The sequence below is a fragment of the Hakea prostrata genome, chromosome 1, assembly GCF_041222555.1.
Source record: "Hakea prostrata isolate BN-2017 chromosome 1, UWA_Hpros_2, whole genome shotgun sequence".
In the NCBI taxonomy this organism is placed as follows: Eukaryota; Viridiplantae; Streptophyta; class Magnoliopsida; order Proteales; family Proteaceae; genus Hakea; species Hakea prostrata.
Window position 1 is genome coordinate 66,800,184 of NC_142600.1, and position 23,546 is coordinate 66,823,729.

The 23,546-nt window shown below is 37.2% G+C and overlaps 3 protein-coding genes across 3 annotated transcripts; all 3 read left to right on the forward strand.

The window, feature by feature from the left end:
- The first annotated feature begins 8,266 nt into the window (after positions 1-8,266).
- Positions 8,267-10,234, forward strand: LOC149029483 (expansin-B15-like). The gene is made up of 4 exons (XM_089143470.1): positions 8,267-8,465; positions 8,564-8,676; positions 8,785-8,975; positions 9,892-10,234. Exons 1-4 carry the CDS (start codon positions 8,267-8,269, stop codon positions 10,232-10,234), a joined length of 846 nt encoding a protein of 281 aa, XP_088999596.1.
- Positions 10,235-13,203: 2,969 nt separating this feature from the next.
- On the forward strand, positions 13,204-14,398 carry LOC149029484 (expansin-B15-like). Its single transcript, XM_089150944.1, has 4 exons — positions 13,204-13,390; positions 13,524-13,636; positions 13,750-13,937; positions 14,068-14,398. The coding sequence occupies exons 1-4, from the start codon at positions 13,204-13,206 to the stop codon at positions 14,396-14,398; spliced, it is 819 nt and encodes a 272-aa protein (XP_089007070.1).
- Positions 14,399-17,913: 3,515 nt separating this feature from the next.
- LOC149029485 (expansin-B15-like) lies at positions 17,914-19,121 on the forward strand. The gene is made up of 4 exons (XM_089143476.1): positions 17,914-18,109; positions 18,214-18,326; positions 18,447-18,634; positions 18,752-19,121. The coding sequence occupies exons 1-4, from the start codon at positions 17,914-17,916 to the stop codon at positions 19,119-19,121; spliced, it is 867 nt and encodes a 288-aa protein (XP_088999602.1).
- Positions 19,122-23,546: the final 4,425 nt, after the last annotated feature.

Consider the following 23,546-nt stretch of genomic DNA (forward strand, 5'->3'; position numbering starts at 1 on the left):
AGGGACATATATTGGAAGGGCATTTTTTGCCGGGTTTGTGTTGGCGGAGGAGTTCACGTAAATGCATTTTAGTTTCGGAAAAACTTCCACATCTTTATCCCATGGTCTTAAATCGGCTTCACTCGTTGATTGCCGCAGATAAGCTTTTACTATGCATATGGAAAAGCGGATGACATAGAGACGTGGAAGACCTTCCAAATCCAAGAGCCTTACTTTTTTTAGTTCCAACAAGGGATGCAAGCAAAGCAAGGAAATCTTTCTATAAAATAGGATAAACTGGTAAAGAAAGATATATAAAGTATCTATCGGCCGTTCTTACTACCTTATTGGCTGGCCTATTTGATCTGGATCCTATTGACTCATATGGAGAAGGACCGGCACTTTCCGGAGAGCTTACCTTAGCACAAAGGCCTTAGCTATTGCTATTGAAGGAGAGTGCGGAAGGAATCCTATCTCCAAAAGCAACTCAAATTGTACTGGATCGGGGAAGGGAAATAGCACTCGCTGGAAGGGCGACTCTGCAATAACAAGTGCTGATACTATCTTTATTAGATAGGGGAAAGTAAAGGCGTGAAAATGAATCTGCTATCCTAAAAGAAAGCTAACATGCCTAGATAGAGCACTATTCATTAGAAGAGCAGAGCCCCTTACTTAATCTCTAGCTAAGAAGGAGTCCCCGGAGAAGGAATGGAAGGCGATGTAACATAACTTGAGGGAGAAAGAGACAACCATTGGATAGCCATAAACTGGAATGATCTCGCCTGGCTTGAGGAAACTCCGAAAAGACCTCGGATAAACCATATCCCGGCTGCTTCCTTTGCCCTTCACCTAGATGGATGAACTGGTTTGACTTCAAATAGGTATTGGATTGAGTCCCGTAGGGAAATTTCTCCGAGGTCTCACTCTTGCCGCTTTCTGTCCGTGTCTCGTTCTTGGAGTGGTATCGTTCTAGGTTTCACTCTCCCCTTTCGTCATAAGGCGTGGTCCTGTCCCCTTCTTCTTCTTGAAGAGAAATATAGGCCCACTGGCATGGTTTAGTCAATTCAACGTCCGCTGTGCTTTGGTAATAAGAAATCCCGAATAGCAATACGTCTTTGTCTTCGTCAGCCCCAAATCCTTTAGTTGAGTGCCGACCTACCAACATTGAAAGGATAGTCACTTTTTAAAATAAAATACCTTATCCTTTAGCCATGTTTTTCAAATACCGAAAATAGCTAGCCGAGAAAGGTCTGCTTCCAAAGTCGGGCACACCGGGGATGACTTGAGTTAGGGTTACCTTGAATGTGGAGAATGCGCCTTAGCTGGAGACCGACCATATACCATATCTTGGTTGTGCTACTCAGGAGTGGTGACCCACCTGGTTGCTTTTACTTCGGCGCTTCCTGGTCAGTCCCTCCTTTAGTTTGTCTTACCGGCTTTTCCCCAATGGGTGCGCTGGCAGTTGGCTATTGGCGCCCCTTTTCGCTTACTCTCCACCCCTAGATTTGGCTCGTGTCTTCTTCTCATGGGAAGCCCCCGCGCTACATCCTGGTCCGAGGGCAAAGCGGGCCAAGCCCTTCCGAGAGGGCGGATATTCCTTCCCGCTCGCTTCTATGCCTCGCCGCTACTCTCCGATCCCTTGTCTTGTTCTGGATCCTCTCCGTCCCGCCTTTCTTCATCTCCATCTCATCATATCTCCTTGTCGCTATTTCAACAAGGGTCGAAGGCTGTTCACCCACAGGCATTCGCCAGACCCGAGGATTCTCTTTCCTTTTTCTTCTTATCGTCTTTCTCATGGTTTCTCGGTTTGCCTTTCCTCGCCCAAGTCGCCTTGTCCAGGTTGGGAGACCGGGATGGTGGAACGGATGGATATCGCTTGATGCCCAAGAGAAGGCGGTCCACTGCTCTTTCTTTGATGTTGGATCTCACGTGGCGTTCTACCTTTTAGTCCGCTAGCGAGGCGAGCATTTCCGTCTATGGACTTTGCTAATGCGCCTTCCTAGGCTTCTGATTGGCTGCGTAGCTTCAAATGTGGATGATTCTCCGCATTCGTACGAGATGGTGGGAGTGCCCCTTGTTGTGGGAGTTGAGAGGCGGTGGAGGGCGCTTTCTTTGCTTACTCCGGCGGTTGTCCCGCTCCTATCGGGTATCATCCCGCGCTAATCTTTGCGTGGGCGTGATTCGCCCCCTCTCGTAGAGCCCGGTTGGTTTCCTTTGGGATCCTCGCCATCTGTGCGCCCCGCTTCCAATCAGCATACGGTCCCGCTGTTAACTCCCCGCCTCTTTTCGAGGGTGGTGCTATCCACTTCCTTGGACAAGCAATCAAAGATTATCAAGGCTCGCTCGAGCCCCTTCTAATCGAGCCTTCGGATGGCCTTCCCCTATTCGTGGGGGCTGCCCTTATTGGTTGCCTGTGTTTATTTTCTTGTCATTATTGGCATTGTTTACAACTTGTCTTGGTAACCTTTACGGCCGAGCCGGCCCGGGCCTCCCCCCCCCACGGAGCGTAGGCGTCCGCGTCGCCTCCTCGCTATAGTCCACCTCGAACTCCCCTTTTGCTCTTCCACTTGTTGGAGAGGATGGTGGCACTTGATGATGAGTCAAGTCCAAATTACATGTGGTACACCTACCACGATAATCTGGTGAGAAATCACCACTATATCATAGTAGAGCCGTGTCCTGGTACTATCACCGTGATGATGCCTCGTCCCGGTGAAGAGAATGATAACAATCATTCTACAATTAAATACTCGCGCTCTCGGCCGTCCCACCACACGTGTCCGTGTTGGTGCCCTCTATCCTTGTCCTTTGTTTGGGGATTCTTTGCTTGAGGCTCGTGCTGCCATTTGAGATAGTTCGACTTTACCCTCCACTTGACAAGAATTATTGGCCGACTGTCCGCAGTTGCTATTAAATTGATTTTCTCGTGGGCACCCTTGCAAGCAATTCATTCCACTCGTCTGTGTGATTCTCCCAACTCAAATAAGGGCCGAGTTCATCCTATCTACCTCCTTTCAACATTGATTGCTGATGCCTGCATGTGGGTGGCCTGCCAGGCCGGCTCGGTGGATATGCCGGTTCTATGTCCGATGCCGTTTCCGGTTCATTTGTGACTCACCGCACAACACGGTTGTTCGCTCCGGCTCTCGATCATTCCATATGCGATCCTTCACCGTCCATTCTTTTCTTCTTCTCTCCCCACCCCCCGCGTATGAATAGCGCAACCCACCCCGTCGCCGCCGGTGGCAAAGAGGCGGCTTGGTTAGTTCCATAAATGTTGACGGCCGTTTTCTCCGGTCGACATATTATTGGCTTCCCGCCCTGTTGAGGCCGTCTCTCCCTTTATTCCTGGGTTGCGCGAGTTGATGATGATAGGATCTTTCAAACTATTGTGTCCGCCGTTCCCCGGGGAGGAGGCATTCGGCGGTCATTTCGTTGGTGGTCTGCGCGCAGCATCCTTTGGCCATCTTCCTTCTCCGGCGTCCGTGTTCTCGTGATCTCTCATACTGCGGATCGGGATTAAAGAAATAAAAAAGAAATAAAAGAAACTCAAACCATAGAGAATTGGATTTAGGAGAAGAAAATATTTAAAGTATCCCAAAAAAAAGAAAGAAAGAAAAGATATTGCTACAGAAAAAAGAAAGCTAAAGTGGGATAAATATAAGAAAAAGAATTATATTTTAAAGAAATATTAATGGAACTATCCGTAAGGATTTTTTTCTATTTAAAATTTTATAAAAATAAACTATCAAAACTATCTTGAAGAAAATCTAAATTATGAAGATTGTGATAAAAAAAAATCAAGATAATAAAAAATAAAAGTAACCAAAATACATTTTTAAAGAAAGTTAATCAAAATTTTTTTTTGCCAAAAAAAAATCAAAGTTTTCATAAGATTTTTTTTTCATATAAAAATTTAGATTTTGACAGCATAAAAAAGGGAAACTAAATTCACAAGAGTTTGATAAAACTTAGGAAATATTTTTTAATTTTTTTAAAAGAAAATTGAACTAAAGTACCAATGAGGATTTTTTTCTCTAATTGGAAACCAATATGATTAGTTTTTCATTGAAAGAAAATAAAATAAAACAAAATAAAATCGTAGAAATGGTATTAATTTTGAAGAAATTTATTCTTAAAAAAAGTTTAAGATAATAAAAATTAAAATTAACTATAATACAATTTTAAAGAAAATTATCCAAAGTTTTCATAAGAATTCTTTCATCTAAAAATGTAGACTTTGATCGCATGAAAAAAAGGAAACTAAATTCATAAGAGTTGGATAAATTAGGAAATATTTTTTTAGAGAAAATTGAACTAAAATACTAATGAGGATTTTTTTTCTTTGGAAACAATAAATATGATTAGAATTTCATTACAAAATTCCAAGAATTAGTATAAAAATTTGAAGATTTTTTCTTTAAAAAAAATTAGGTAACAAGAAAATAAAAGTAATTAAAATACATTTTTGAAGAAAGTTATTCAAAGTTTCCATTAATTTTTTTTTCGTATAAAAATTTAAATCTTGACCACAAAAAAGGAAACTAAAATTCATGAGTTTTGGATAAAATTTAGGAAAGACTTTTTAAAAAAAAATTGAACTAAAACACCAATGAGGATTTCTTTAAATTGGAAAATAATAAATATTATTAGAATTTGATTAAAAAATATAAAATCGTGGAAATGCTATAAAATTTTGAAGAAAACTTTTTCTTAAAAGGTAATTATTAATTACCTAGATTTTATAAAATTTATAATTATATAAAAATTTAAATAAAAGAAAAATATAAAAGCAGCAAAAATTCAATGGAAATAAAAAAAAAAAAATTAAAACTATGTCATTTGAATAAAAACAAAGGATAAGATAATCATGGTATAATTTATATGACTCACATTTTTTGGAAAACATCATCTGTTGTACACATCGGTGCATACATATATATATATATAGCTAAAAAAAACAAAGTAAGTACAAGACTATTGAAAATTAAGCTTTAATCTTAGCCAATCATTTGGTACAAAAACGCACTGTTATAGCAGAGAAATGTGCACAATAGATGATTTTTTTTTTTTTCCTAATTATTTTCTTCTTCTTTCTTTTAATTCTTTTAGGGCCTGTTTGGTTACATGAATCTAGAGATTTGAAATCTCTGGATTCATGAATCTGAGAATTATACCAGTTTGGTTGTAAAATTCTAGATTCATGAAATCTGAGATTACCTTTTACACTAACGTGAATCGAGATTTATGGGTAAGGGGTGAAACCGGAGATTTCAAAAAAGCTTTACATTTACACATTTACAAAAATCACATCGATCAAATAATTTTTTAGGATGAATCCACAGATTTCATTCCACAACCAAACACCTAATTTTATAAATTATAACTCTATAGATTTCAAATCTATAGATTTCAAATCTTTAGATATTTGAAATCTCCAGACTCATGTAACCACACAGGCCCTAAGGATTGAATCCACGATCCTCACTTAGAAGTGAGATTCTCAATCGTTCCACTAATCCTCAATTGGGGATCCAACATTTTATTTTTTAACCTATAGAACATCCATTTCAATCCTTTTACTTGAGGTGGGCCTTGAGTGAGATTCATCCACAAGTCAATCTTTATTAGGGTGCTGAGATTCGAATTAGTACTTCATCCAATAGAGGGTCAGTAGAATGGTTGAGAACATCACTTCTAAATGGGGAGGTCGTGGGTGTTGGCAACATATGTAATATCCCATCTCCAATTTTCCTATATGTAAAAAGCACCTTTGTTTGAATTTTTTTTTTTTTTGAAAATTCTTAACGGTGGGAGGTTTAGATCCTTATCCAAATTACTTGCATTTAAATTATCATTATTTTACCAAGAAAAAGTAGACTTTATTTGGACTCATGCACTTAGGGTCCGTTTGATTACATGAGTCGCTGGATTTCATTTTTTTTTAAACTACTTTCCCTCTAAATATTTGCATTTCCTTGGAAATCTATGAGAAGAAGTCTGAAAGTCTTTTTTTATTGTGTTTACATTACATCAACAACGTCATTCAAAACCCTAATCCCAGCCAAGTATTACATTATGTCAACCGTCAGATCACATGCAAACCATCCATATCTCAACGGCCAATAACTTCCATCAACGGCAACTTTACAGGCCCAGTCGAGGGTTTCCCTCTCAGTTTCATTTTTGGTAAATGGATTTCCCTCTAACGTGCGAAATACTGCTACAGTTCCCGATTCGCTACCCGGTGAACCGGCCGAATTGGCTAAATCTTGCTGAAATTTCAGGAAGATTTCGTCCAAAAAGTGCCCGATTTCGACCCCATTTCAATTCAGGGGTGTTTTTGGTCATTTTGAGCTCAAATTTGATGTCTACCATAATTTGATGATAATATATGGTAAATTTGAATTATTTTTTATAAATTCTTCCATTTAAATTTTTTGTCTAGTCACATTTAACATGTTACCTTCTGAGGCCTAAATTATTCAGACATAATTGGAATGATTACCTGTTCACCCTAAAGATTCTATTACAAAATCGCTTCATAATTTAAATTGTTTTCATAAATTATTTCATGTATATACTCTTTTCTTACCACATTTGGCATGTTGACTTTTGAAGCCTAAATCACTAGAATATAATTGGTAAACTTGCTTATTAATCTTGAAGATTTTGCTATAAAATGTCTTTCTAATTTGAAATATTTTCAAAAATTATTTTATGTAGATTCTCCTCTTAATTACATTTAGTACATTACCTTTTGAGTATTGAATCATTGGAATAGAATTAGTAAGATTGTTCATAGATCCTAAAAATTCTACTGTAGAATTGCGAGAGAAATGGCCTAAAAATCGCAATAAAAAAGGCAAAATATCGATATTTTTCGATATATCGCGATAAAATACGACGATATCTCGCTAATCTTGTTTCAGTTGCAGTTTCAATTCGCCGCCCAAATTCGGCAAAATTAGCGTACCATGTTTCCCTCTCAGTGTAACTGAAATACCCATTATAGTTCTTACCAAAAAAAGTGTTTACTGCCAAAAGAAATCCTCAAATGAAAGGCGGCTTCACGTTAACCGTTAGTGGGTTCCACCATGTAGCTAACTAACTAAGTAACAAACTCATTAACCGTCTACATGGGCAACCGCTGACTCTGGATCGGTCTCACTTCTAACTCGATCCGGCCCACTCGTCATTCACTCGTTGCTCATGGGTAATTTCTATTAAATCAGGAACTGAGTTCGATAAGATGAATTTGTATCGAGATGAGTCATTTGACTCAGTGAAGTTTTGCTATTTTTAGTCACCCCGGAGTAGAGCATCAGATTTTACCAAAAAAAGATGTAGAGCAACAGATACTATAAGAATTTTTTTTTTTTTTATTATTTTTTTTTTGAGATCACATGGTATATATATATATATTTTTCCTTTCCAAGATATATAGAATAAAATTATGCATTAAGTTTTTAGTTACCCTACTGTACAACCCCAAATATTATAAGATTTTTTCTTGCTGGAAATCAAATGAAAAGCAAATATATATAGAATAAAATTATGCATTAAGTTTTTAGTTTTTTTTTGGTAGGACATTAAGTTTTTAGTTACCGTAGTGTGCATCATTAATTATTATAAATTTTTTCTGGCTGGATATCAAATGAATATATATTTGCTTTCTTCTTGTATTTATTAATAATAATATGCCTAAAGATAAAATTAGAAACTCACATTTAGATTGCTACCAAATATATAATTATATTTATGTAACCTTAGAATCACTAATTAATAACACAATTGGATTACAGTATTCGTGAGGTTTTTAGAGAATGGTTCTCGTTCTCTCTTTTTCCATGAAACGAAGAAAAGAGGAAGCTTTCAAGGATTGTTTTCTCATTGTTTTGGATCTTGATCTTATACTGTTCATCTACACAACATTTGGGTTATAGAGTTTATTTCCTTTCAGAGTGACGATTTCGTGGAAGAACGAGGACGTGGATCCAAGTTTACTTCCGTTGGGACCTTTCTATATTGGGAAAAATAAATTCGGATAAGGATCCATTCTCATTAATTTATAAAATAAATAAGATTAACTACACTTTCAAATATATATAGAATAAAATCATGCATTAAGTTTTTACTTAATTTACAATCTTCAACAACTAAGCTGCTGATGAATTACAACGCCACATGTAGAGTTAGAGACCTCGCTCTTCTTCCTCTATAAATACCAGTCAGTCCAACAAACCAAGCACTAAAGCATTGAAAGCTACCTGCTCTCCCTCCATCCATGGCTTCTTCAAGTATTGAAGCTCCTTCTTTCTTCTGCTTTGTCGTCCCTGCTCTCTTAGCCCTCTTCTCTTTCCTAGATTACTGTCATTGCTTTAATCCAAGATCACTTGTAAGTTATAATACATCAAAGGCTGAGTCTGGTTGGTCACCTGCTGGAGCCACTTGGTATGGGCCTCCAAATGGTGCAGGAAGTGATGGTAAATATCGAAGGAGACATGATTACTTATATCATTTTACAAGAAACTTATTAAGAGCTTCTGTTCCTGTAGTTAAACTTGACTGTACGTACTTGCAGGTGGTGCTTGTGGGTATGGATCCGATGTAGGGAAACCTCCTTATTCTTCCATGATATCAGCTGGAGGTCCTTCTCTATATCAATCAGGGAAAGGCTGTGGAGCTTGCTACCAGGTAATTATTAATCAATCACATTAATAATTACTGGGTTGGCCGGGTTACATTTTATCTTTTGAGTTGAAGAAGTCAATGAACTAATTAATGATCCTTCATTAATTTCAGGTTAAATGCACAGAGAATAGTGCATGTTCAGGGAATCCGGTGACCGTCACAATCACCGACGAGTGCCCAGGATGCACAGAAGAGTCAGTTCACTTTGATTTGAGTGGGACTGCATTTGGGGCCATGGCCAAGTCAGGCCAAGCTGATCAACTACGCAATGCTGGCAAATTGAACAATGTTCAATATCAAAGGTGGGTTGGTTCCTCCATGAACATGTTTAATTTATTTGTTAGAATCTACCCACATAGATGGGAGTGTTAATCCTCTACCCACACGGAGTGGTAATTTTGAAAGCAATTGATTGGATTCTTGATACATGCACAATCTCGAAGCAAGAGTTTTTTTTTCTTGTAAATTAGCTAAGTGATCTTGTTTGGAGATTGAATTTTTGTAAAATTTTCCCTCCATATAAGTAGAGGTTCTAAAGGCTCTCATTGACATAATTTATGTTTATGTTTATGAGATATTTATCAATAATCAATTATGTTAATAAGATATGAATGAGAAACAATTTCTGTTTGGTTAATATTAAATATAGTACATTATATAATTATATAATAAGACATAAGTTTGACACCATTGGATGAATAATATATTATGTGTTATGAATTTATTTTTCAGTAGTATTGGTTAACCTTTTGAAATATATATTGGCTTCTAGTCTTGGTTTTATCTCGTTTTATTAGTTTTGGCTAATTTTGACATTCTTAAAATATTGATAAAGTGGTAATGGGGCAAATATGGGGTTAGTTTGAGAGAAAAACATGATTTTGTCCTAATTTTTTGTAATTGTACATTTTTATCCCTTTTTAAATAGTAATTCTGCACATGTTCATTAATGATACTCGGATAGATAAAAATTAACAGTTTATAGTGATAAATCCTAAATAGCTTCTTACCTATTTATGAATTTCTATTTAAAATGATTTATTTTAATGAAAATAAATCATACCAAATACATCTATTTATGTTTATAAGTCATATAGTCATAAATTTAAACTGTACCAAAAAGAGCCTTAAGGATGGGCTTGTACCAACCCCACTTCAAAGTCAACTGGATTCATAGTGAAAGAGTACTAACGACATGTTTGTTTCATGGTATTGCAGAGTTGCGTGCAACTATGGAGGAGCAAACCTTGCCTTTCATGTTGATCCTGGGTCCAACCCTAACTACTTTGCAGTGATTGTAGAATTCGAGAACAACGATGGAGAACTCAGTGGTGTTGATCTCAAGCAAACGGGCACAGAGACATGGAACTCCATGAACCAAGCGTGGGGTGCAGAGTGGAAGCTAAACTATGGCTCTCAGTTGCAAGCTCCTTTCTCTCTAAGACTGACGTCGCTTCAATCCGGCGAGAAACTTGTGGCAAATGACGTCATTCCAGCAGGATGGAAGCCCGGTGCTACTTACCGATCGATCGTCAATTTTAAAACCTCACAATATGAGTGATGAGTCATACAAAAAAAATGATGAGTGAAGAATTTTTTAAATAATGAGACAATGCATGTTTTATTTCTAATAAGTGCATTATATAGTACGTAGTTTTGAATAAGTGATAGATGAGGAGAAAGTCTTACTCGATAGCTATAGAGCTCACACATTTTGCTTGTGAGTAGTGCTACACCAGCAATCTGCCACTCGGATTTAATTTGAGGTCCAAAGCAAATCTGGACCGTTGAATGAAGTGTTTATTCAACGGTATTGGATCTGGACCATGCACTGCTGGAAGCAGCGCTGCTCTACCTAATTTGTCACGGGTCATATTAAAGGTAATAATAATAGTTAGGTTTTAATTTATGTAATTAAATTGAACCCAATAAACAACCCATAATAAATATTTGGTTGAATAAAAATCTATTGCCGCGGAAAAAGAAATAAAAGGACTTTGTTTGCCTTTGTTAAATTCAAAATGTACCATATATTATCACTATCAAATGGAGAGAAAGTGGGGAAGGGCGTATAAGAGAATTAAAGTGTCAAGCCCAACCACAACTAAGAATAAGATTTCGAAGGCCCTAAGCAAAATCTAAAGAAGGAATGAAAACTAATGGCTGAGGCTATAAAGCCAAGAAAAGCCAAGGAAACGCACTAGTTTTTGTTAATTTTCATCTTTTTTAAGAAAATCTAAAATCAACTATGAAGTCTTCCTCATCACGGTGACGACACCCTTGAGTTGATCGGTCTCTTCTTCTTCAATGTTTCCTCCTTTTCCTTCGAAAATTATGATGCAGTTCTTAATCTGAGGTGAAGAGCAATTACGGTTCGGAGAGGTTCAAAGAATTCAATTCTTGCCAGAGCATGAGCTTGTAAATCCCATTTACAGAGAACTGATGATATGGATTTCATTAATCAGGAAACATGAAATTCTTCTTCGTTTCTCCATAAGCTTCCACAAGTTGTCTTCTTTGATACTAATATAGAAGGGGCTGAAGTGATTATGTAAATACATTGGTATGTACAATATTCACGCTTCTATCCTCTTAAGTCACATACCCATTTGAGCCTTCACTCCCTTGCAAAATATCTTTTGGTAGCCCATTTGACTCTGTATTTGAGTAGAACGCATACGGCAGAAATCTTCCAGGCGCCATAGGTGGCAATGGTATGTTCTAGCAATATGCGTTCTGCAACTGCAACTGCTCTTGAGTATCATCATTATGTATCATCGGATTACTCTCCAGAACTGAAAACAAGGGCAAAAGCAACGAATTAGGTGGTTCCAGATGCTCACAACGCATCCAAAGAGACTCACAAGTTTTTTTTTTCTGAGCCAAGGCTGGGATTGTAAAGCTAGTGACGACATTAAATCTCATGGTCCCAAATTTGATTCTTGGAGCTCAAAGAAACGACAAACGGTTGTATACTCATCCACAGAATTTTAATACAAAGGAATTGCAAATGCTTCTGCAGAATTAATCTAGATTCACCAGCTACTATCGGATCTAGGATAACATATCCCACCTCCAACATTCTACTGTGACCACATCGGGGCAACCTATGTTGTGGCAAATCCAATATTTCATGCCCGCCTTAAAGACATAAAAATTGACTTTCTTTTTGTTGAGAAACAAGTAGCAAACAGACAAGCTTCAAATTCAAGTTGCAAACATTCTAACCAAAGGTCTCTTTGCTTCACGTTTTTAAACTCTACGACACAAGCTCATAGTATGCAATAGACCTGCGGAGAGTGTAACAAAATTAATTTCAAAGTCAATTCAAATTCAAGTTTGAAATCAAACTCAACGCCAAGATAAGTAACCAACCTAATCTTCTAAGAGTTTGTATTATATTTAACCTCATCTCTTATACATGAGATATAATATGTATTTTAAAATTTGAAAATCATTTGTAACCACATCAGTTATAAATATACACTTCCACCATCAAGATGATTTTAGGAAAGAAAAAAAAAAAATCTGTTTCACGATCTTGACAATTCAGTGGATTAGAAAGTATGTAATCATGTCGGACTTTATTTGGTATTGTGCAATAAATGCGCAAAACCATACAGTCTACTGTCAAAATCAAAATTTGTGGTGGAAACAAAATCTGGACCACTAATTTCACAGTTAAATTAACCAAATAGAAATTCATTTATGTGAAATGAGACAAAATAAGTTGTCGCGATTTCGTTTTGACCACAAGTTTCAATTAAGCTGCATATGGTGCTGCAGCAGCACTGAAGCAATTTTAAACCATGCCTATGCTGAAATAGTAACTAAACAAAAGTCCCATCAAATCTTATGAGATCCCCCCCCCCCCTTGTTGGAAGAGATCTTTTGCCATTTGCTTCCAAACATATAATAAATTCTATATTAATGGGTACGTCTTCAGCAACTTGACTTCTGAATAACACACCACAGGTAGTGTTATGAGAAATTGCTCTTCTTCCTCTCTATAGTTACCTGTCAGCTTGTTTGATAAGTCCAGCAAACCAAGCGAAGTAAGCTAGTAGCACCAAAGCATTGAAGCCAATCTGTTGGCGAGGAAATAGCTTCGATTTCTAGGAGATATTGAATCTTATAGTTCCAGTAGGAGCTATTATGAGAACATTCTGAGTGACATTGAATCTTCTATTTCCAGTATGAGCTATTGTTGGAATATTAAATATTTTAGTATGATCCTATCGTTTATTTCTATCTGGGGATACGGGGATAAATTATTACACACTGTGGTCATATTTTTATTCCTGGTAGGAGATATTGAAAGAGTATTTCAATATTGTATTTCTTATTTTATCAGAAGCCGTCTAGGTATGGCAGCTTCATTGTGTCTTCCTCTACTAAAGAACAAGAGATCTCTTGGAAGACGTATAGGCTTCTTAGGTCGATCGAACTTCGTAAATGGTTCTCTCTCTTTTGTGTATGTGTGTGTGTGCTCTTATTTGATATTTGATCTCTCTCATTCAATTTGTAGGCATGACTTCTTCACTTATTCAAGCTCCCTTCCTTGTTCTTGCTCTCTTAGCCATTTCCTCTTTCCCAGATTACTGTTCTTGCTTTAATCCAAGATCACTTATAAGTTATAATACATCCAAGGCTGAGTCTGGTTGGTCACCTGCTGGAGCCACTTGGTATGGAAGTCCAAATGGTGCAGGAAGTGATGGTAAATATCAAAGGACGCAGGAGAGAGAGAGAGAGAGAGAGAGAGAGAGAACACTGTGCATCATTACTTATATCATTTTACAAGAAATTTACTAAGAGCTTCTGTAGTTAAACTTTACTGTACGTACGTGCAGGTGGTGCTTGTGGGTATGGATCCGCTGTAGGGCTACCTCCTTATTCTTCCATGGTATCAGCTGGAGGCCCTTCTCTATTTAATTCAGGCAAAGGCTGTGGGGCTTGCTACCAGGTAACTATTAATTAATCACATTATGACATTATGTATCATAGTAGTGCTAACTACTGAGTTGGGTTCGATTTAGTCACTTAATTAACTAATTAATGATCCTTCCTTAATTTCAGGTTAAATGCACAGAGAACAATGCATGTTCAGGGAATCCGGTGACCATCACAATCACCGACGAGTGCCCCGGATGCACATCGGAGTCAGTTCACTTTGATATGAGTGGGACTTCATTCGGAGTCATGGCCAAGTCTGGCCAAGCTGGGGAACTACGCAATGCCGGCATCTTGAAGGTTCAATATCGAAGGTGGTTGATTAGTCTTCCATGAACATGCATGCATGCTAGCTTAATTCATTCATTAGAGTTTAACCATCTGGATTAGTAGCAGAAAGACTACTAATTAAGGACATGTTTTATATATGTGATTGTATCGTAGAGTGCAGTGCAACTATGGAGGAACAAAGCTTGCCTTCCATGTTGATTCTGGGTCCAACCCTTACTACCTTGGAGTGGTGATAGAATTCGAGGATGACGATGGAGATCTCAGTGGTGTTGATCTCAAGCAAAAGGGCTCAGAGACATGGATCTCCATGAACCACGCATGGGGTGCAGAGTGGAGGCTTGACTATGGCTCTCAGTTGCAAGCTCCGTTCTCTCTGAGGCTGATATCTCCTGAATCCGGCGAGAAACTTGTGGTAAACGACATCATTCCAGCAGGATGGAAGCCCGGTTCCACTTACCGATCGGTCGTCAATTTTCCAATCTGATGATAATGCTGATGATGACTCCATGCATGCATGTCCGATTTCTAAGTGCATTTGTACGTAGTGTAGTGTTAAGTGCATTATTACGTAGCCAGGGTAGTAGTAGTGGATGGAATTACGTGCATTAGTAGTAGTGTTTTACGACATCATTAGTATGTAGTGTTCAAAAAAAAAAAAAAAGATGTCGCCCATGGGAAATGGTGTTAAATCAATTTCACACGTGGGAGGTTTTTATTTATTTATTTATAATAATAGTAGAAGTTTGATTTTCCCCATTTCTCATAAATTCAACTAATTAGTCTAAAGAGAAATCCAAGTAAGGTTTGAGTTTAAGATAAAACTCAAAGACTTAGAGATCAAGGATATATAAAAGGATGAGCAAAGGAAGGATGAGGTAGGTTCAAAAGAGTAATCACTCAACAGTTTATTGTTTGTTGCATTCTTGGAAGTCTTCTCCTTATCAAAAAGAATTCTTCTAACCTAATTGGCGGAGGTGTAACTCGATCACCCCAGTCGAGCTTGTTATTGTAGGTACTCTCAGGTGATTGGACAAGCAGGATTTCGCAACAACAGTCATATCCCAAAATTTTTTATTGAGAGGCTTGGCCCTATTTTTTGGGTAGACGATGTAAAGGGTATAATTCTATTAGCAGTTTACAATTACAAATTTGTTAGCATTCATCAACTATACAAACATACCAGAGGGTTACCACTCAAGGTTTAAAGTATCCCATCATATAGGATATTATCCGATACGTGTTCATATTGGATATAACCAATAGGATACAGATGAACATCTCTATCTCTGTGAGTCTCTTAAAATTTGTGGTTGTAATGTGATCAGGAGCAGGAATGTTGTGAAACGATCGCTGTTAACCTTTTCTTACACTTCCATCTCTAATCTAGCAGCCTTTTGGATCGCCATGAAAATAGTCGAAGGTAACAATTTAGGTTTAGACGGTTTACAGTTTTAAGCAATCTAAATGTTTCAAACATTTTCATTTTTTTCATTTCAGTTTTAAACACCAGGTTTAATTCATAATAGTTATTCTGTAAATTGAATTCCCACATTTCAAACGCCTAAGCTTCTGGTGGTGAAGGTTTTGCACCTTCGAGTAGGTGATGGAGAAGGACCCATGAATAGAGATTAGGTAAATCCACAGCCCCATTGGATATTCTTCTGATCAAATAAAAGGTTAGGAATCACTTCATCTTTGATTTTTCTTTAGAAATTCTAATCCTAGGAAAGTATATTACAATGTGCCGTAATGGCATAGCAGATAAACAAGAGTCTCTGAATTGTACTTCCTCATCGGGTTCTTCTGCCTCTACCTCATCTGTTTCCTCTTCTTTCAGGTGATCAAGAGTTTTACACTACCATCTGGAAGATGTTAAGAGTGCATAATCGACAACAGCGACAATCACCTTGGCGACGACGAGGTGGAGAGGAGAGTAGAGACTAGAGAGGACAGGAGTGACACTCACGGCTATTAGTTGAGGCGAGTGAAAACGTGTTAGGTTGAACCATATCCGGCCTGATTTTTCTAAATCAGACGAACCAGTAATTTGGTTTGATTAGGTTTCACTGAGATTTTATGTTGCAACCATCCAACGGCTGACAATTTTTTTAAGACACGTGTCACACTCAGGTTTAGTGTTGCTAAATGGCCACCATTTTGAAGGCCGCAGATGATTAATTTGAACCCATGCTCGATGATGACACATGTTTCTTGTTGAATATATATGATTGATTGTTTCAAACAATAAGAACTTCCACACATGACTCAAGCACATTTATATTGATTTATGAGAAAAACATCTAAGACTTATAAAGCTAATTTACTTAATTTTATTGGTAATTCAAGGAATATGAAGTATGCAAAATAAACAAAAAAATGTTTCAAGTAACACATAATACACTTATATAAGGATTGAAGTGAACTAAAGTTTGAAATTATTATTATAAGTAATTATCATGGGGTCTCTCCGATCACTCTACTCTTTTAGTTCTCTATTCTCTTCACAAGTAAAAGGCACGAGAGGAAAATGAGGAGATTGGAGTAGGCTTCATCAATTTCCAAGTTTCAGGATTTATATCAAATTTCTTCAACATATGTTGGTGTAAACTGTATCTAATATTTTTTATGAAAGTTTCACATTGTATTTCTAATTTTCTGTATGATTTTTGATTAGGGCTTTGCAAAAAATCCATGAATTTTTTAACATAGATGGCAATGCTAAACGTGTGCCACAGTATGCCTTGTGGAACTCTCATAATTGCAGTTGCTTTTGAGTATCATCAACATGTATCATTGAATTACTCCCTGAAATTGAAAACAAGGGCAAAAACAACGAATGAGGTGGTTTCAAATGCTCACAATACATCTAAGAGGCCTGCAGACTGCAGTTTTATTTTAATTTTTTTTTTAATCTTTTTATTTTATTTATTTGATGTCTGATGCTTAAGCAAAATAAAATTGGCATGCCATAAATATCTGGACTTTTACGGATAATGCTAATAGGAGGTGGTGGTGAAGGATTAGACATAGTTTAAGTATCCAACCAATTCAATACATATTAACACTATAATGTATATATTAGATTGCACCAAAATCTATTGTAAAATACAATACTCAGATATTAAAATATATCTCTTAAAATCACTTGACCGATATAGTTTAAATCTCGGTATATAGCATACAAAAAAGTCCCTGAAATAATTTGTATTATATCTGAGTTGTGGGATATGTCTTTGAGGGACAATCATACGAAGTCCGAGCATCAACCACCACGCCACCAGATGTATTCCGAGGCCTCATCATCACTGGAGAAGAAGGCAATGAAATCTTGGATTCAGATTGACCTCTCTTATTTGGAGTAAAAAATTGTCCAATTCACATATGTCGGGGGTTGGGTTTGTATAAAATTTTCCTGTTTTTAAAATTATCAATTTGACCCTTCCGTCAACCGCTAGATCAAACCTTGCCAAATGTAGAGCCGCAAATATAAATTTCTTTAGATCATGTCTTCTCTTAAAAGGCGACATATAAAGGCTCTTCCTCCATGTTGTAAATGTGCTCTATGTTGTTCCTTTATACATTGCTAGAGGAACGGGTTGGGGAAGGTTCCGGTGGGAGGGAGAAGTTTTTAGTGTCAAATGGTAGATCAATGAGGTGTTTCTGTTTTTCCTACTGTGTTTGAGTAGATCAAGCAATAAGCAAGATTTGTGCTGCTGAAAAGGTTTTGGAGATATAAACCCAACATGGATCTTGGTCTCTGTTTCACGATCTTGACGGTGCAGTGGATGAGGAAGTATTCAACCGTGCTTGCACTGAAATAGAAATTAGACAAAAGTCTCAATAGTTATCATGAGAGGATTAGGCAAACTTGATAGAAAATTTGCTCTTCTTCCTCTCTATAAATACCAGTCAGTTTCTTTTATCAGTGCAACAAACCAAGGGAAGTAAGCTAGCACTAAAGCATTGAAACCTATTTCTCTCTTTCTTTCCGTAGTAGACATGGCTTCTTCACTTACTCAAGCTCCCTCTTTCTTCTGCATTGTACTTGCTCTCTTAGCCATTTTCTCTTTCCCAGATTACTGTTCTTGCTTTAATCCAAGATCACTTGTAGGTTATAATACATCCAAGGCTGAGTCTGGTTGGTCACCTGCTGGAGCCACTTGGTATGGAAATGCAATTGGGCCAGGAACTGATGGTAAGAAAGAGCAGTGTTATTACATATATCATTCTAAAAGAAACTTTTAGTTATTAAGAGATTCTGTAGTTAAACTAGTTAAACTAAACAATACATACGTGCAGGTGGTGCTTGTGGGTATCAAAACTCTGTAGCAAAACCTCCTTATTCTTCTATGGTATCAGCTGGAGGCCCTTCTTTATTTAAATCAGGCAAAGGCTGTGGGGCTTGCTACCAGGTAATTATTAATCAATCACATTATGTATCATTAGTAGAGCTAATTACTGGATTGGGTTACATTTTATCTTTTGAATTAAAGAACTCAATTAACTAATTAATGATCCTTCATTAATTTCAGGTTAAATGCACAGAGAATGTTGCATGTTCAGGGAATCCGGTGACCATCACAATCGCCGACAGTTGCCCCGGATGCACAGTGGAGTCAGTTCACTTTGATATGAGTGGGACTTCATTTGGAGCCATGGCCAAGTCACGCCAAGCTGATCAACTACGCAATGCTGGTCAATTGACTGTTCGATATCGAAGGTGGGTTGGTTCTTCCATGAACATGCTTAATTAATTCGTTTTTTAGAGTCAACTAGCAAGATTAGTACTAGCAGAAGAGTACTGAGGACATGTTTGTTTCATGTGACTGTATTGTAGAGTGCGGTGCAACTATGGAGCAACAAAGCTTGCTTTCCATGTTGAACTTGGGTCCAACCCTTACTACTTTGCAGTGGCGATGGAATTTGAGGACGGCAATGGAGATCTCAGAGGTGTTGATCTCAGGCAAAAGGGTTCACAGATATGGATCTCCATGGACCACTTGTGGGGTGCAGTGTGGAAGCTTGGCTATGGCTCTCAGTTGCAAGCTCCTTTCTCTCTTAGGCTGACCACGCTTCAGTCCGGCGAGAAACTTGTGGTAAGCGACGTCATTCCGGCAGGATGGAAGCCCGGTGTTACTTACTCATCCCGCGTCAATTATCCAATCAAATCTGATGATAATGCTGATGATGAGTCCATGCATGTTTGATTTCTATTAAGTGCATTATATAGTAAGTAGTGTTGAATAAAAGATAGACGATGGTGTTAACCTAATTTGTCACGCGGCAGATTAAAGGTAATAGTAGTAGTTAGGTTTTGGAGGCTTTACCGTCTCAATGAAAAATAGTTAGAGTTTGGTGACTCTGTCTGTTTTAATTTATGTAACTTTGTTTTGTATTATTATTTTCAAGTAACACTTGCTCTTGTCCTTTTGCCTGATTTCCTGATTCCGGGGCTTCCTTCCGTACAGAAGTCCTTGCCATAAGTTTGAACCATTTAAAAAAAAATCATTTGGAGAAAGAGGACATTCCATACCACACAATGTGTGGAAGTCCAATATATCTCTAGTATTTGCCCAATGAAACTATGTTAAGAACATATAAAATGGGATAAACTTGGGGTGACAAAATTTGGGGGAGGACAATTTTTTTACATAGCCTTATCCAAACAAATTTTGTTGAAAAACTTTAAAAAAATATATTTGCTAAGCGATGCAAAGGGAATCATTTTGCTAACGGTTTTTTTGTTTTTGGTAAGAAGTCCACTTATCAAAACCTGAAGAAATGCCAAAAAAAAAAGAGGAAGGCTCTGAACCATGAAGTGGAACTTGGCCAAGCTATTGAATTCTCAATTGATAGGGCCTCCTAAGCTAGGGAGTTTGCTACTGAGTTGGCCTCCTTAGATACATAAACAAAATTACAAGAAAGAGGAAAGGTTTTCAAGTGATGGATACTGCTAATTAAGAACTCTGTCAAATCCCACTGAGCAGAATATAGGGGTTATTGCAACAAATAAATTATCAAGATGTAAAAATCTTGGTAATTTGATTGTTTTAAAATATATGGGGAAAATGAGGGGTAAAAGTTCACTCTTTCGGTAGAATCAAAGGTAAAGCTTTTGAGAGGGGAATAAGAGTAAATCGAGAATAAGTACAATCGAGAGAGAATTTTTTTTTCCCAAAAACAAAATACCTTGTTTTAGAGCCACGAATAAGTTGGACAAAACCACTACAGGTTGCATAGTTAATAAAAAACAAACACGTCATAGTATAAAGTCAAGAGTTTGAATCCCCTCGAGTCTAAGGAGTAAGGGCAAACCCCCGCTTTATATTTAAATTATAAGTTATAGGTACCCCCCTCCCCCTTGAGGATGTAGTCAAGATTTGCATATGTTGGCTTGGATGAACCTATTTTAAAATAAAATAATAATAAAAATAAATAAATAAAAAGAAGAAAGAAGAAAGAAAGAAAGGAGGAAAACTCTTGAAGGTTTGCTTAATTAGTAAAACCAACACCAACATTTCATAGTATGAGGTTAAGAGTTCAAATCCTAATTAACAGGGCTAAGCGCAAAGACCACCTGCCTTATATTTAAATATAAAAGCTACCCTGTGAGATGTAGTCATAATGTGCATAAGTTAGTTACTGTTAGTTATTCTTGTAGGAATTGTATGGCCCAGCACATGTTATTATGTTATTTGCACATTTACATTAGACATTTCTAAAGTTATTTTGTTTATATGTGACATTTATTATTTCTAGTGGTTTATTGATTATTTGGTCCACTAGATTGTTTGGACTGGTTTTATGGATGATCGTCTGGTTTGAACCATTGTGTAGTCCTTGACTAGACCACACCCATCATAATGTATTATTTGAATAATTACACATTTCTAGGCTTTGATGGATTTGATGGGTGCAAATTAAAATTGCTCAGACTATGGGAGATATGACAACTAGTTTCTCTATGGTTAGTAAACTTTGAACTTGTGAAGTCCATCCATGTAAAGATCATGTATGCGATGAGTATTAATCTTAGTGACTGGTACTCCATTGCCAGTGACTTAACAATTCTGAAAGTGTACGTGAACCTAAAGATTGAAAGATATATTGGTAAAAAAGTTTTGCAAAATTGTTTTTATCTATTAGTAAAAACTTATCTATTTTCTTCTTGGTTTTTGCAAAATCGATCTTATTTTGTTTTAGATAATGATAGTTATATAATTTTAGTTTCCTCATTATTTTGGAGCATTTTAGTAATTGTCAAGATAAGCTATAAAGGCATTTTGAATATTGGCATTAGATGGCTAGCATTTGTTTTTTGGAAGTTCAAAATACCTATTGATGGTATATATGTCTAGCTGGAGTGAGCACTCTGATTGCTTGTGAGATCCTTCATAGCATCATCAGTGGTTTCATCTTGTGGTGATCATCTACAACCTTTGTTTTATGTCGCTTTGCTTTGGTGATGTAACATCTTCTTTGTTTTTTTCTATCGGTTCTATAAGCTTTGATTATATCTTAAAAGAGATATGTTAATTATGTAATGATTTATCGAAGGATATTTTATGAATTTTAGACTTAATTATCAAAGTTCTATATCGTGTTTTATGCCTAATTTTTTGATAGTCCCTCATTCAATCTCTCTTCTTCTTCTTCTTCTTCTTCTTCTTCTTCTTTTTAATTTATTTTAATTTATTTTATTTATTTATTTTTATTACAAATGACCTTTTGGTGGAGGGGGAAAAAAAGATCCCATTTACAAAGAGAACCCATATGGATTTCATCGATAAGAAAACCTGAAATGCTTCTTCTTTTCTCTAGAAGCTTCCATAGGTCATTTTATTAAAATTAAGGAATCAATTGTCACCTTAATTTTGTACTCACTCAGTAATTTGTTAGGAATCTTATTTGAAATTCATATCTAATCTCAATTAGTAAACATTAAAAGCCAGTTGTTTGAAGTATGACTGAGGTTTCTTAATTGAAATAGGATTCCTCTTTAAATCTCTTATTTTAATTATGCTTTCTTTTTTTTTAATAGATTTCTATATAACTTTCCTATTTGGTGTTAAATATATTTCCTAATAAGCGTAGGATAAGAGCATCTTTTTTATGTTCAAAGTGAGATTTACTCAAATTGTAACTATAAATTCCTCATTGGGGTTTATAAATGAAATATATCTTTTGAGTAATAACTTTTCAAATTCCAACATGATATCAGAGCTTCCTTAAAATTGTCTCTTTGAGAGTCATTTAGGTTTCTAGTTTGAAGAACGAACCTTAATTCAATGAAAAAGATGAACCAGAGTTCCCAAAAGATTTAATACAAAAAAATACAGTTCGGCAGTTTAGCAACAACATTACCATCATCATCCTTTTAGGCGCAGTTGCAACATAATATTTAGTAATTCTATTCTCTTCCAAATCTATATGTCTTTTTATTGGTTCTAAGCTTGATCCCTTTCCCTACTTCGTCAACAAACTCTTATTTCCTTCAAGAATTTCCATGTCAAGTTAAAGTATTTAACTTACTATTTTTGACAGTTATGCACACTTTCTTGAGGTATGGTAGTTTTTTTTGGTAAACAACAGTTCATTTAGATAACTAAGAAAAGTACAAACACACCTGCATGAGTACACAAGGTTCAAACCGAACCAAGGAGCGGCAAATGACCAAACTGTCATACATGCAATAGACAGGGTTAGCTAGGGTAAGGGTTGGGTCAAGCCGAAAGTGGATCACGTCCACAAAACCCTTAGAACAAGAACACCAAAAAAGCACTAACACCCTCAAAGGAGGACATACTACACGCCTCAAGGGTGGACAAATTACACGCCTCAAGGGCGGACATAACACCCACATAGGGGGACAAAATACACTCCTCAAGGGCGGACCCACAACTCCTACAGTTACAGTGATTGTAGCAGCGAAAGTGCGGATAAGGTTCAGACCTCCCATCCAGCGATGCCATATAGGCGTACCGGTCAAGCTCGACGCAAAAAAACTTGTACCGAGACTTGGAGTTGTTTTGCGGTGTGCACCAAAGAGCCGCTGCAATCAAAGGAGTAGTTATGTAAAAAAAAGAAAGAAAAGAAAAACAAAGTGCTGCAACCCCAGAAGAAGAAAAAAAAACATATCTAAGGGGAAACCCTAGATTTGGTTATTGAAGCTGAGATGGGGAAGAGGGAAACGGAGACGGGAAAGAAACACCAGATCTGGTGTTCCTCAACAGGAAATAGACAAAGGAAAATCTGGGAGAGATGGAAGCGGAGAGGCGAGGCGGAGATGGGAAGTGAGAAGATGGGGAAGATGGGAGAAGAAACAGAAGAAGAGAGGCTGAGATGGGAGAAGAAATAGGGTGAGATGGGGAGAGACGAGGCGGTAGGGGTGAGAAGCGGGGAAGACGATGCGGAGGGGGAGAGGCGGAGGTGGGATGATGGAAGAGGAGGCGGGATGCGGGAAGAGGCGGCCGGGAAAGAGACAGAGAGGGAAAGAAGAGGCAGAGACTGGAGGCGCCGGGAGATGGAGAAATAGACAGAGAGGGAGAGAGGAAGCAGAGATGGAAACAGTCGCGAGGCGGAGAGACTACCAGGCGAGCCTCTCCGCCTCAGGCGTTGCGATTGTTGGAGGT